This window comes from Xenia sp. Carnegie-2017, unplaced genomic scaffold (genome assembly GCF_021976095.1).
Source record: "Xenia sp. Carnegie-2017 unplaced genomic scaffold, XeniaSp_v1 HiC_scaffold_24, whole genome shotgun sequence".
Taxonomy (NCBI): domain Eukaryota; kingdom Metazoa; phylum Cnidaria; class Anthozoa; order Malacalcyonacea; family Xeniidae; genus Xenia; species Xenia sp. Carnegie-2017.
The window spans coordinates 5,655,369-5,669,072 of NW_025813487.1; the positions used below are offsets into that span (position 1 = coordinate 5,655,369).

Here is a 13,704-nt window from a genome sequence, read left to right on the forward strand (position 1 = left end):
ACCGAAAGCAGTGCAAGCACTGCATGCAAGTCGTGCATGGAACGATATAAGAACGATGCTTGTTTATGTCAACTATTACGTCACTCTTTCCCAGTTCCCAGACTTAAATAATCTCACGGCGTTTCAGCAATGGTCATCGAATATCGTGTTTTTGCCGATTATAACCCTAAATATCTTTTGAAATATTTTGCGGATGACTTTGAAACTTGGAACGTCTTATTTTCATAAAATAAAGTTGTCTTCTAGCTTGCATGTGTCCTTTAAGGAAACATCACATCTTGTGCAATGCTCCTTAACATTACTGTGTGTTAGATTTATTCAGTAGGATAAAATTCTAAAGTATTATTTTCAATTGAAAACATCGTTTTTACAAAGTAAATGTCCTGGTTGTTTTCACTAGTTGTCATTTTTATTGAACTGAACTTGGCAACCATTGAAATTAACATAATTGGACGGCTTAATTTTGCAAAAAATTAAAGCCGGCAATTAAACTAGTCCCGATTTTTGTACAGACTATACACACTGTACACACTATGCACACTATACACACTATACAGGCTATATACACTATACAGGTTATGCATAAGCCAAGCCTCTGGTTGTTTGGAGTAAAAAAAATGCTTTAAATAAAAACCATGACAAAGAAGAGATTCAAACTCCTCAAATGGTTGCAGATCGTTTAACTTTGACGATCACAAAATATGTTGTTACTACTTCCTTACTGGACTTATGGTGTTTTTAATCTTTTTATCATACAAAAATGTTTAATAGAGAAATTTCAGGTTCGTTTGTATTTTAGAAGTTAGATCAAATTTTTCAGCGCATAGTAATTAAGGAAGTTTTAGGAAAATTCTCGTACAAATATATGCATAATAATTATCATAGACCTCATTACCTATTCAGTAATAATTTGGAAAAAGCAAAACAATTTTTTTCATTTAGCGTTTAACTTTTGCCCAAAATCAACCAAGAATGTACCAAACAGTTGGACTGTGTGTAAATTAGCGCTAGAATATTTTATTCAAATAATTCGAAATGGTTGCTTCTAGATTCGCACATTTGAATTGAAATGGCTACATTGTTCGTCTGGCACGTAGTGTAGCTAAAATGTAAAAGCATTGCACAAATTGTAAAAATCTGTAAGAATTGCCTACATGAGCATGCGATGTCGTTGATTAATAATGTACCTACTACATACATTATGAACACACTTATACGCACTTTACAGGCTACACACAGTACCCAGGCTTTACAGGCCATGCTCAAGCCGATCCTCTGTTGATGGAAGTATAACAGAATGTTGCAAAAAAAACATAACAAAACAGCAATTCAAAAACTAGAAATGGTCGTAGTAGATGAAGAGATGTGTTTAGTTCGTGACTTTGTGTACATATATTCTAGATTGGTTGTTCCACTTAATTAGATCTTCTTGTTCATTATCAGCTCAGTCACATCCGCCAATAGATTCACACACTTGAACATCAAGAACACTCTCTGTCTCGCACGTATAGTTAAGCTAAATCATAAAGGCATCAAATCAACTTGTAAAAAATACGCACACATTACATACATGTGTATGATATCATTGATATGTCGTTATAAGAGTTACACGGGCTATACAAAACATATACTCAATATATATATGCTATTTATGCCACACACATCATTTACTCTTTATATACTACATACATGCACACCAGATACACTTTACATATACTATACGCACTATTCACTCTATACATACTATACACACAATTTGCACTACAAACCATATACTCTATACACACTATGCAAACTACACAGGTCATAAAAGCTACACAATATACAGGATATACACACTATGCACAACCCGGCCCTCTCGATGATGGAAACAAAAGAGAATGTTGCAAAAAAATAACAAAACAATAATTCAAAAGCCTCTAATGGTCGTAGATTTAAAAAAATATGTTTACTTCATGAGGTGATCTAAAAATGAGATCAATAGTTTCACTTCACTAGATATTCTAGCTTATTATCAGCACAAGATAAATTTTCCAAGAAAGAAGTGAAAAAATAGAAATTGATTTTTTTTAAATTCTTGTTAAACTTGCATGATAACAAATTTTCTATGCATGTTTTAACAGAATATATCATTTTCACTTTTTTTCTCACAAAACTTGTTTGAAAACACATATCAATTTCAACAAAAATTTCCAAGCTCCTGCCTAGTCAAGTGCCTGGCTTGCTTCATCGTAGTTATCCCACTAAATTATTATAAACCATCTTAAAAGAAATGATATTTAGTTTACAATACCATTACTTTCGGGACAACACTACGGTAATTAAGAGTTGAACACAATTTTTCGATTAAGAAAACAGCAATAAACCATTTTAAATATTTTAAAACAAATAAGTTAAGCCCAATTTACTGCTAATAAAACTGCATGAAAAAATTATTTAAAAACATTTGCATTAAAAACTTACAAAATTTTAGCTATTCAGGAAAATGGTTACTTGTGTCTATAGTACGAAGCACGCACCACAAGGCAGCTGTGATTGGCAATTCCACAGTGAAAGATTTGTGCAAGACTTTCGAGTCTCCAGAGCGAGAACTCCAAACAGCTGTGTGACCACAAACATAAATCTCATCTTCAAGGTGATCAAAGTCCTCAATAGATTGTCTCAACTGCCAAAACTCTCTCTATAAACAAAAAAGCATTCGCTATTTGATTTAAAAATGTCCCCACTGGCCACTAGCACACTACCATAATCAAGCATCAGAGTAAATGGTTAAATTTACCTTTCTTCTTTTCTTTTTCTTATTTTTTTCATAAATTTACCTTTTTTCTTTATTCATCTTTTTTTTAGAAAAGCTATCACACTTTTCACCAATAGCCATTACACGTGGTTCAATATAATAATGGGAAAATTTTGGGTTTTTTCCCACTTTTATTGGACTATATTAATTGTTACTACTAGTATTTTGTAACTGCCATTCTCAAAAAAGCAAATCCTTACCCCCTCAGTAAGATTGAGTGCTATTTTTAAAAGACAGATCATTTGTGTTTAAGGGATGCGTGTCAACAAAGTTACAAAGATGGACTTCGGCGTTTGTTTACATCTATATCTTAAATTTCTAAGCCAGCGCCACATTTAGTTGTGGGGAACGTCATGTAGTTTCCGTGAAAATTCACTTAGCACGAGTTGATCCACAACGTGATTCTCAAGTAATTGTAGCATTCTACGCATAGACGAAAAGCGTTTTTTAATCATAAGTTTTTAAAAGAACTTAAAACCTAAAATTTAAAGTAATTATAAACGCCTACCTTGGCTACATAAAGAGTAAATTCTGCGAAAATTTTTACGACTTCAAACAATTACAAAATCTGCTATTTTCTCGTCTAACAAAATGGCCATCACACCGTAATGTTGACACGCGTTTATCAAGTACTCATAACTCACAAGGTTACGATTTAAGCTTTAAGCACTTAGGGTGCATTTTATTGTTGCATATTAGCACTTCCATTGTGGAGAACGAGGTGGTGAAGTTGAGTTGTGGTATGCAAAACTAAACTTTTTAAGCTATACAGGAAAAGATAATTGCATCATGATAACAAAAAATGAAGAAATAATCTTAAGATTTTGTTCCAATCCCTCTAAATTAACCCATACTGCATTGATTTTAAATTGAAAGATAATTTGTCATAAAATGATCAAAAATGTTTCCTCTTATGCGAGTTGCATCTTTGTTTGGGGGTTCGTTTGTCGGATATTCATTGCATTGGCCTGGACCGACACAATAAATTTCCAGCCCAACATGCCGATATCCTAATAACTGTGGAGGAATGACTGTGACAGGGTCTCTCTTGTACGTCACTCTAAGATTCAATCCATTTAAGTTACTGTCAACAAGTTCTTTAAATTCTTTGTTACCAACCCTAGGTGAGCCAAAGGTTATTAAATCGACCTGATATCTAGTCTTTACCAAATCAACTGCTGCCAAGGTTGCCATTGCTCCTCCAAGTGAATGACCTGTGACTAAAACTTTGGAGTTGGGATTGAGAAGGAAAAAAGCGTTTACTTTATCGAGCATTTGCTGCTTCAATGGACTATAAGAGTCAAAGAATCCAATGTGTACTTTGCAATTTGAGCAGCCTGGATATGATTTTTTCAAGAACTTGAGATTGTTTTTCCAGTCTATTAAGTCGGCAGAACCCTGAAACGATACCACGATCGTATTATCTTCGTACTTGACAAACCCTTTAACCCTTCTGTCTCCTGTGTCCAACAATCTTGAATCAGGTGGATTTACTTCTTCGTAGGCTTGTTGCGCATATTTTGCAGCTCTGCGAATCGCGGAAAACTGGTTGGGTATTAAATCTCGTGTTTTCCTCTTTAGTTTTTCAAGTCCTATCGAGGGACAAACTTTGCCGAACGTTTTTCCTTTTTGTTCTTGATACAGTCCTTCACGGCATTTCACAGGTGATTTATTTTTCCAAAGACAAGAATGACCAACTGGACAAACTTTACATTTTGATTGTCCAGTTTGAATATTGTATTCACCATCCTTACACGACTTGCAAGATGTTTGACCTCTTTCGTCCTGATATTTTCCTTTGCCACATTTTACAAAATGTGATGGATTATTTATCGAAGAGCAAAAATGACCAACTGGTGCATCACAAGCTGAAGAATCATAAGCCAGCACATAAGAAGTTATGCTTAGAAAAATTATGAAACTTGTCATCTTTCTACTTTTGAGTCGGGTCAGACACTCATGCATATCATTAGCATTTATATCCTCTGCATAAAGCTACAGTAATTGCTCTACAGACTGGAACGGAGTCAAACAGGTACCAGTTCGTTCCGGTCATTGTCAATAGCATCTAGATTTTGGAAACATTGTTTTTTTTAATTAAGAGCAGTAACAAATTTTTCCCGTACCTATGGCGTCATGATTTCAAATAAGTACACTTATAGTACTGTAAAAAAGTTAAATAACAAATATTGCTTATCAAAATAAAAATGAAAAAAAAATCACTAACTTATTATAAGTTTATCTGCAGCAAATTCAAACTTACTTTCATTTTTTGAAGCAAAAAATTACAAATGTCATTACAGCTATGGAAGTAAAAATATCTGCATTAATGAAACTGAGTACTCTAAAATTCTCAGAAACTATTAATTAATTAAATTTATATCCACATGCGACCAACGATGGAATAAAAATTTGGACTGAATAGTAACCCTTACAATAAGCACAAGAAACTTTTACTTAGATCATATAAATGGTTGATGCTTCTTTCCCACACTTGAATTTCAAGAACCCTCTTAGTCTCAGTAAAGCCAGGGGCGTCGGAAACAGGAGGGGCTAAAGCCACTCCACTTTTCTCATAAGGGGAGCAGTCCCTCCCCACTTTGCATTGAAATAGAAAAATCACCATGAAAGAGAATGTTTACTAATAGTCTATTTTGTCTATAAAACATACATATCAACAGTGCAGAGAGTGGACTCTAAAAAATCCCGTAGAATTCTTTTGCAAATTTTTTTCATTAGTTTATTACTTTCGCGATTAGATAAACGGCGTTGCTGAAACTCAAAATGGCGGCTACTTGACAACATGTTGCAAACATCGGTACTCCTAATTCTTAAAATGTGCCCTCACACTTTTATGTTCTTTTCTACGCCTCTAGGTAAAGCTAAAATGTAAAAACATCGCATCAAATAGCATAAATAGACACACATCACATACATGTGTACATATATTCGTGACTTTGTGTACATATATTCTAGATTGGTTGTTCCACTTAATTAGACATTCTTGTTTATTATCAGCTCAGTCACATCCGCCAATAGATTCACACACTTGAACTTCAAGAACACTCTCTGTCTCGCACGTATAGTTAGGCTAAAACATAAAGGCATCGCATCAACTTGTAAAAAATACGCACACATTACATACATGTTTATGATATCATTGATATGTCGTTATAAGAACTATACAGGCTATACAAAACATAAACTCTATAGATATGCTATTTATGCCACACACATTATTTACTCTATATATACTATACGCCTTATGCATACCAGATACTTTTTACGCATTATACACACTGCAGCCACTATACACGCTATACATGCTATACTCACTTTTCACACTACAAAAACTGTACACATGATTCACACCGCACACATTATACAGACTATGTACTCTATACACACTATTCAAGCCAACACTCTGGTTGATTGAAACAAAATAGAATGTTGCAAAAAAAAATCACCAGTAATTCAAAATCCTCTAATGAATCATTATGTTTAACCATTTTTACTTTTTGCTCTCAAAACTCGTTTGAATTAATTACTATAAAATCTCTTCAAAGAAATTATATTTAGTTTACAGCAAAATTACTTTCGTGACAACACAACAGTAGTGAAGAGTTTAACACAACATTTTCAACATGGTTTATTTCTAGGAAAACCACATTAATAAGCCTTTTTGAAAATTGCGAAACAATTAAATTAAAAACTTACAACGTATTCAAAAAAAATATTTACTTTTGATTTTCGCAAAGAACCAGTGGCGTAGCAAACTCGTTAATTGGGGGCACATATTCATATATTATTGTTCTGCAAATTAAGTTCCTTAGAAATCCATTGTTTTCAACGGATTAGGAAATGCATAAAAGAACTTGTGCTCCCCCCTCAAATTAACGAGTTTCTGTACAGAATACACGTTACAAACATCTGTGAATGGTGATGAATATTCAAACTTAAAGTGCGTTTTCATGCTGTACAATTACACTTCCATTGTCGAGGACGAGATGAAGAAGTTGACTTGTGGTATGCCAACAGGTAATCTATTAATGAAGCAACACAGTAAAAGACCAAACATCATGATAACATGAAATGAATAAATGAGCTTAACATTTTCTCATAATCCTTCTAAATTTGTCCATATTGCATTTATTTTATATTGAAAGATAATTCGTCATAAAATGATCCAAAATGTTTCCTCTTACGCGCGTTGCATCTTCGTTTGGAGGTTCGTTTGTTGGATATTCATCGCATTGGCCTGGACCAACGCAAAAAATTTCCCCCGACATGCCGATATCCGAATGACTGTGGAGGAATGACTGTGACAGGGTCTTTCTTGTACGTCACTCTAAGATTCAATCCCTTCAAGTTACTGTCAACATGTTTTTTAAATTCGTTGTTACCAACTCTTGGTGAGCCAAAGGTTATTAAATCGACCTGATATCTAATCTTTGCCAAATCAATTGCCGCCAAGGTAGCCATTGCTCCTCCAAGTGAATGACCTGTGACTAAAACATTAGAGTTGGGATTGAGAAGAAAAAAAGCGTTTACTTTATCGAGCATTTGCTGCTTCAGTGGACTATAAGAGTCAAAGAATCCAATGTGTACTTTGCAATTTGGACAGCCTGGATATGATTTTTGCAAGAACTTGAGATTGTTTTTCCAGTCTATTAAGTCTGCAGAACCCTGAAACGATACCACGATCGTACTATCTTCGTACTTGACAAACCCTTTAACTCGTCTGTCACCCGTGTCCAACAATCTTGAATCAACAGGCCTTACTTCTTCGTAGGCCTGCTGGGCATATTTTGCAGCTTTACGAATCGCCAGCAATTTGTCAGGTATTATATCTCGAGTTTTCTTGTTTGGTTTAACAAGTCCTATTGAGGGACAAACTTTACCAACTGGGCAGACTCGGCACAATGTTTTTCCTTTTTGTTCTTGATATTGACCTTTACGACACTTTACAGGTAATTTATTTTTACGAAGACAAGAATGACCAACTGGACAAACATTACATTTTGATTGTCCAGTTTCAATGTTGTATTCTCCATCCTTACACGATTTGCAAGATGTTTGACCTCCTTTGTCTTGATATCTTCCTTTGCCACATTTTACAAAATGTGCTGGATTATTTATCGAAGGACAGTAATGACCAACTGGCGCTTTGCAAGCTGAAGAATGATAAGTGCCCTGAACGAAAAACATGATGCTTGACAAAAGTAGAAAAACCACCATTTTTTACTTTGGAATAGAATAAGACGTCCCAATTGTATAAATTTTGGAATTTATATCCACGAATAAAAGTAAAAGCAATTGCTCTAAAGTTCTATACTCTATAGCCTGGAACGAAGTCAAACTGGTACCCGTTAAAAATATTGTCTTGCTAATAAATTAAGCAAGCTTGTTTTGCAAACAGTGTTAGAGTTACTTGCAAATAGACATTCATCGTAGGCAGTAAAACAACTCAAACTAGTTAAAAATCTGACAAACCAAACGCTTGAGTGGATTAATTGGATGTCTATCGTAAAATAATGAACATGTACACATGATTACAAGCATTTTCTACATCATCAGTTTATTGATTAATCATCAAGTTTACAAGAGAAGATCTTGCTGATAAACTGGTTTGTTCAACAAGAGGGAGAAAAAGCAATGTACACTAAGGGATTTTATAAGGATGATTGGCACACGGTGAGTGTCAATCAAGAATTTTGGAGTAAAATCAACAGTAATTATAAAATAAACACAATGAAATGCGCTCGCTGATTGGTTTAGAGCTGAGTTTGCATTAGCCAGTGCAAAACACATCTGAACTCAATCAATCAAATCAATCTAAACAGTCAATCATTCAAGGAGAATTTGGAAATCTATCATGAATAAATTTTAGAGGAAAAATTAAAATGTTTGTCTTTTTTCGCATTATTTTTACTTTATAAAAGAAATAAAAGATGTTTACTGTGTTTGCACAGGCTTATGCAAACCTTGGAGACAGTTGTGAGAACTCTCGAGAATTTGCAACCCTCGAACTTTGGTCTTGGGCTTGCACTGATCTGCTCTTGAGTTCTCCCAAAGGTCTCCTCGGTTTGTTTGCATAAGCATGTGCAACTACAGTAAACATCTTTTATTTCTTAAATGAATGATGATCCAAATGTATTCATTGCCGCCTGAAGCACTAGGTGGGACTTTAACCGGTTGTGGTCTTTCACTTATGATGAAAATAATGTAAATAATCGGTTTACAAAAGTTTTCTCATATTCGTGCTCCAAGTTGCATCATTTTGTCGGCAACAAATATTTTACGCCAGTCGTTACATGGTCGTTATATTTATTTTCTGTTAATGCTGGAGCTACGTGCGATAAAATTATCAAGCAAAAGTGGTGGCTGCACGTAAGACAATTTTTTTATCGACGACCATTTTGTCAATGTTTATTGGTAAACATCAATTTCAATCTTGCCATTTCTCGCGTCACATTGGCCAGAAGTGGTTTGTCGTGTCACGTTTTTCAGTCAGGACCATTGAACTAAAATACATGAAAAACAATTGAAGCCAAATATTAAACCCAGACATATAAGATTACACCCAGACACGCGTGTTTAGTGTTTCAAGATTCTCTAGCGGAGTGAAAATTGATTCAACTACACAAGTGTGTGTGGTTGTAATCTCGCGTGGCTAAGTGTAAGATGAGGCTTCAAAAAATATTAGGCTTTTCTGTTACGTGTAGCGTTTCATGTGTTTTAGTTCAATGGTCGAGACCCAATAATCATTTATTCAAGTAATTCGTATATTTACTAAAGTTGACGTATGTCAAAATGGTAAAGAACATGTGCAAAATATTGCAAGAAATAAGTAAGTGTGCTGTGCCATTCTACATACTAAAAAACATTTTTCGAACATCTCCAAAGGCGACCTAGAAATCTGTTTAAGTTTTTTATTCAATCGATTTATGTAAGTACTAAATCAGATTATTATATGGCAAGCGTTAAAGCTCTTTTCCACTCATCGCAAAATGCTTTTGCCGCGAGCTTGCGAGTCTGTTTGCGCGATCAAAAAAATTTGTTCAATTAATTTAACTATGCTGCAAGTCATGGTAATCTCGCTGCGAGTAACTCGTAGGCACTCGCAGCGAGCTTGCGAGTACGTTTTGCGATGAGTGGAAAAGAGCCTTTACTTCCGGCTAAATGGCGCGCTTTGATTGGCTCAGAAACATTTTTGCCGGTTCATTTTTTTCCCCTAATCAACCATAAACGCGTATTTTAAGTCAAGTCAACGTAAGCAAAAAAACGCAAAACGAATGAAGAAACCATTTACGAATGTGATTCGAAGGTAAAACACTTGGAAAACAGCTTAACTATCAAGACGATACAATTTAAACCGATTTATTTTTTTATGGACTAAGACTAGAAAAGTGAAATAGCAAGGACGAGAAAGAAAGCAAGCTTCATTTCATGTCAAATACTAAGCCCTTAATGTCCGAGAGCGAAGTTTTTACGGAAAAATAACGGACCGAGGTATTTTTGTACAGACCGAGCCCGTGGGCGAGATTTGTACAAAAAGACCTCGGTCCTCCAAATTAATCGTTCTAAGTTGTATCGTCTGGATAGTTTAACTGTTTTCCCATCGAATCTAATTCGTAAATGGTTTTTTGTTTTGTTTATTTTGCGTTTTGCTGTTTGCTTTACGAAGTTTGTTTACATTTGACAGTAAAATTACGCGTTTTGGACGGTAGTCGATTACGGGAAAATAATGGACCGGCACAAATGTTTCTGAGCCAATCAAAGTGCGCCATTCAACCGGAAGTGACGCTTACCATATAATAATCCATTTTTAACTATTCATATTGTAAGATAGTTGTTCATATAATGATCTGAAATTGTTCCTCTAAAATGTGTTACATCTTCGTTTGCTGGATATTCGTGGCATCTGTCTGTACCAACGCAATTAATTTCTTGGCCAACATGTACAAACCTTATAAGAGGAGGAATGACTGTAACAAGGTCATTCTTATACGTCATTCTAAGATTCAATCCGCTCAAAGCTCCGTTGACATGTTCTGCAAATTCATGGTTACCAACCCTAGGCGAGCCAAAGGTTATTAAATTGACACGATGTCCGGCATTGACCAAATCAACTGCTGCCAAAGTCGCCATTGCCCCACCAAGTGAATGACCTGTCACTAAAACTCTAGCGTCGGAATGTTCATCAGATAAAGCGCTTACTTTCTCAAGCATTTGTTCTTTCAATGCGTTATAAGACTGAAAAAATCCAATGTGTACTTTGCAATCTTCGCAACCCGAATATCTTTCTTTGAAGAACTTGAGATTTCTATACCAGTCAGTAAGGTCGTTAGAACCTTGAAAAGATACAACGATTTTATTTCCTTCGTACTTGACAAAGCCTTTCACCCTCTCGCCGTCTTTCAACCTTGTTTCAGTTGGATTTACTTCTTGGTAGGCCTCTTCTGCATATAATGCAGCATTTCGAATCGCCGCCAATTTCTCGGGTGGTAAAGGACGAGTGTTCTTCTTGTGTATGACAGGTCCAGTTGTGGAACAAAATTTGCCAGTTGGGCACGTTCGACAAAATATTTTTCCTCTTTTGTCTTGATACGATCCGTTACGACACTTTACGGGAGATTTATTCTTCCAAAGACAAGAATGACCAACTGGACAAACTTTGCATTTTAATTGTCCAGTTTGAAGATTGTATTCTCCAAACTTACACGATTTGCAAGATGTTTGATTTGTTAGGTCTTGATATTTTCCTTTGCCACATTTTACAAAATGTGATGGATTATTTATCAAAGGACAGTAATGACCAATTGGTGCATCACAACCTGAAGACTGATAAGCTTGCACAAAAGAAGTTATACTTAGAAAAATTATGAAAATCGTCATCTTTTAATTTTTGAATCAAATCAGAGACGCATGCATATCAATTGACATTTATATACTCAGCATAAAGCGAGAGTAATTGCTCTATTGACTGGAACGGAGTCAAACAGGTACCAGTTCGTTCCGGTCACGGTCAGTAGTATCTAGGAAAAAGTTTTAGTCACGCTGTTTTTTTGATTGAGAGCCGTAGCAAATTTTTCCTGTACCTTTAATGTCATGATTTTAGATAAGTACATTCATAGTAGAGTAAGAATGTTAAATCTTAAGGAACATTGTTTAAATTGATGTTTTTTACAGGTTGTTCATTGTCGCAAGTTTTTTTACTTAGAAGCAGTGATTACGTACTTTAATGATTATTTTAATGACGTAACCTACGAAAACCTAAGTTTGAATGTAATCAGTCATGCATGTAGTCAGAAACATGAGAGAATCTCCAAACACTTCACACTTCACACGCGTTGTCTGGTATAAAATTTGCGTGTCTGGAATAAAATCTTGTCTTCTAAAAATTGTTAGACTTTTCTATTACAGGTAACGTACTGTTATGCATGGTAGCGTCTCTTGCTATGATCAATAAGGCCTGTTTCAAACGTCACATTTTAGATGAGCCGAATGCATTTAAGACAAAAGATAATAAGGATTTTATCACATTATCTTTTATTTTAAATGAATTTGGCGTACGTATTATTGATTTCTATAAAAATCTATTGTTTTTACAGTATAACTAAACATTGAAGAATTTTTATAGCACACGACCAAACCTGCGGGCTGGCTACGCAACAGGCAAAAATAGCTAAATATTTTCCTGATCTGCCAACTCCTACATGGTTTTGCTTTCCATACAGTTTACCTGACATTTGATGACCGTTCTTCCCCCTTGACGCAGGTCCCAAAACCCCTGTAATGCTAAAGGATCTTCTGTAAAACTTAAGTGTTAAGTATGATTGGGATTCGTACTGCTTAATAAATGCAAATATTTATGATTTTTTTTAAAAACATATATCCTGTTTCTAAGTCACATGTACAAGCATTTGATGCGTAACTGAATAAGCATGTGATCGATAAGTTTCCCTTCGATCTCAGCCGGATTAATTATAGGGATAGTATTTCTTCATGTTTTACAGCGTCACGGTGTTGAAGACTTTCAGGTATTCTTTACCTCATAAGTATTGATTTCTTGCGATAGGCTTAACATACTCATTTGAACTTTTTCAAATAGCTTTGACGACCAATTAGACTCCTTTTTGCTTTAGCTAGGTTTTCATGTTATACATGCTAGTGTCTACAAGATCTTAGACATTGAAACTAGTCCTGAACTAAAAGTCTCACAATAAATTTAAATATTGAAATATAAGATGGCCGACAAGCAACTGCAAGAGCGTTAAAATATAACTAAAAATATAAGTAGATTATACCTCTTACCGAATGAAATGCCACAACGTGGTTCACCAACACACTCTGAAGATACTACGAAAACACTTCAACTATCTTTTTTTGTGTTCACCATACACAATTACGACACAATATCAACGTACAGTGTTTTTCAGCTCCTTCTAAAGCAATTTCCATCAGGCTTCATTTAAAAAGCGTAACTGCATTGCATTTTATATATTTACTCAATAGCTAAAAACATGATAACCTGTTACCAGTTCAACCTAATCACACTATCACAAACCCTTTGTCCGATGCCCTGTTTATACTATATCATGTGCATATTACATAACATAACTAACCCTTATGACTCAATTAAAATGTATCATAACACAATTCTCATACATCTACTACATTAATCTATACTTCATTTTCTTATATTGTATGATACTTTTCCAGAAAATGGTCGACAATATTTTGTCTGACATGTGTTACATCTTGGTTTGCGCGATATTCGTGGCATTTGTCTTTACCAATACAATGAATTTCTTGACCGACGGGGATGAAGGTCTTAAAGACGCACAAGATGCGAAAAACCACTAATTTATTGTGAAATACGACACCCGCACAGCTTGAGACCA

General features: G+C 35.0%; 2 protein-coding genes and 1 long non-coding RNA gene across 3 annotated transcripts; all 3 read right to left on the minus strand.

The window, feature by feature from the left end:
- Positions 1-1,331: 1,331 nt before the first annotated feature.
- Positions 1,332-2,642, minus strand: LOC124451318. The gene is made up of 2 exons (XR_006950404.1): positions 2,494-2,642; positions 1,332-1,516 (listed from the first exon to the last, which is right to left on the minus strand). It is a non-coding gene; the product is annotated as an uncharacterized LOC124451318 (long non-coding RNA).
- An 809-nt stretch (positions 2,643-3,451) lies between these two features.
- On the minus strand, positions 3,452-11,722 carry LOC124452008. Its single transcript, XM_047002602.1, has 3 exons — positions 10,637-11,722; positions 7,066-7,990; positions 3,452-4,782 (listed from the first exon to the last, which is right to left on the minus strand). The coding sequence occupies exons 1-3, from the start codon at positions 11,693-11,695 to the stop codon at positions 3,662-3,664; spliced, it is 3,105 nt and encodes a 1,034-aa protein (XP_046858558.1). The 5' UTR covers positions 11,696-11,722; the 3' UTR covers positions 3,452-3,661.
- LOC124450929 (lipase-like) lies at positions 6,293-8,145 on the minus strand. Its single transcript, XM_047001580.1, has one exon. The coding sequence runs from the start codon at positions 8,033-8,035 to the stop codon at positions 7,043-7,045; it is 993 nt and encodes a 330-aa protein (XP_046857536.1). The 5' UTR covers positions 8,036-8,145; the 3' UTR covers positions 6,293-7,042.
- Positions 11,723-13,704: the final 1,982 nt, after the last annotated feature.

Excerpts from the sequence above, each read along its gene's own strand:
- LOC124450929 (XM_047001580.1), bottom strand. The coding sequence starts at position 8,035 with ATGGTGGTTTTTCTACTTTTGTCAAGCATCATGTTTTTCGTTCAGGGC.
- LOC124452008 (XM_047002602.1), bottom strand. The coding sequence starts at position 11,695 with ATGACGATTTTCATAATTTTTCTAAGTATAACTTCTTTTGTGCAAGCT. Across the intron at positions 7,991-10,636 it reads TGAACAACTATCTTACAATA|GGCACTTATCATTCTTCAGC; the intron begins TGAATAGTTAAA and ends TTTTTCGTTCAG. Across the intron at positions 4,783-7,065 it reads TGTCGGGGGAAATTTTTTGC|AGGATATAAATGCTAATGAT; the intron begins GTTGGTCCAGGC and ends AGCTTTATGCAG.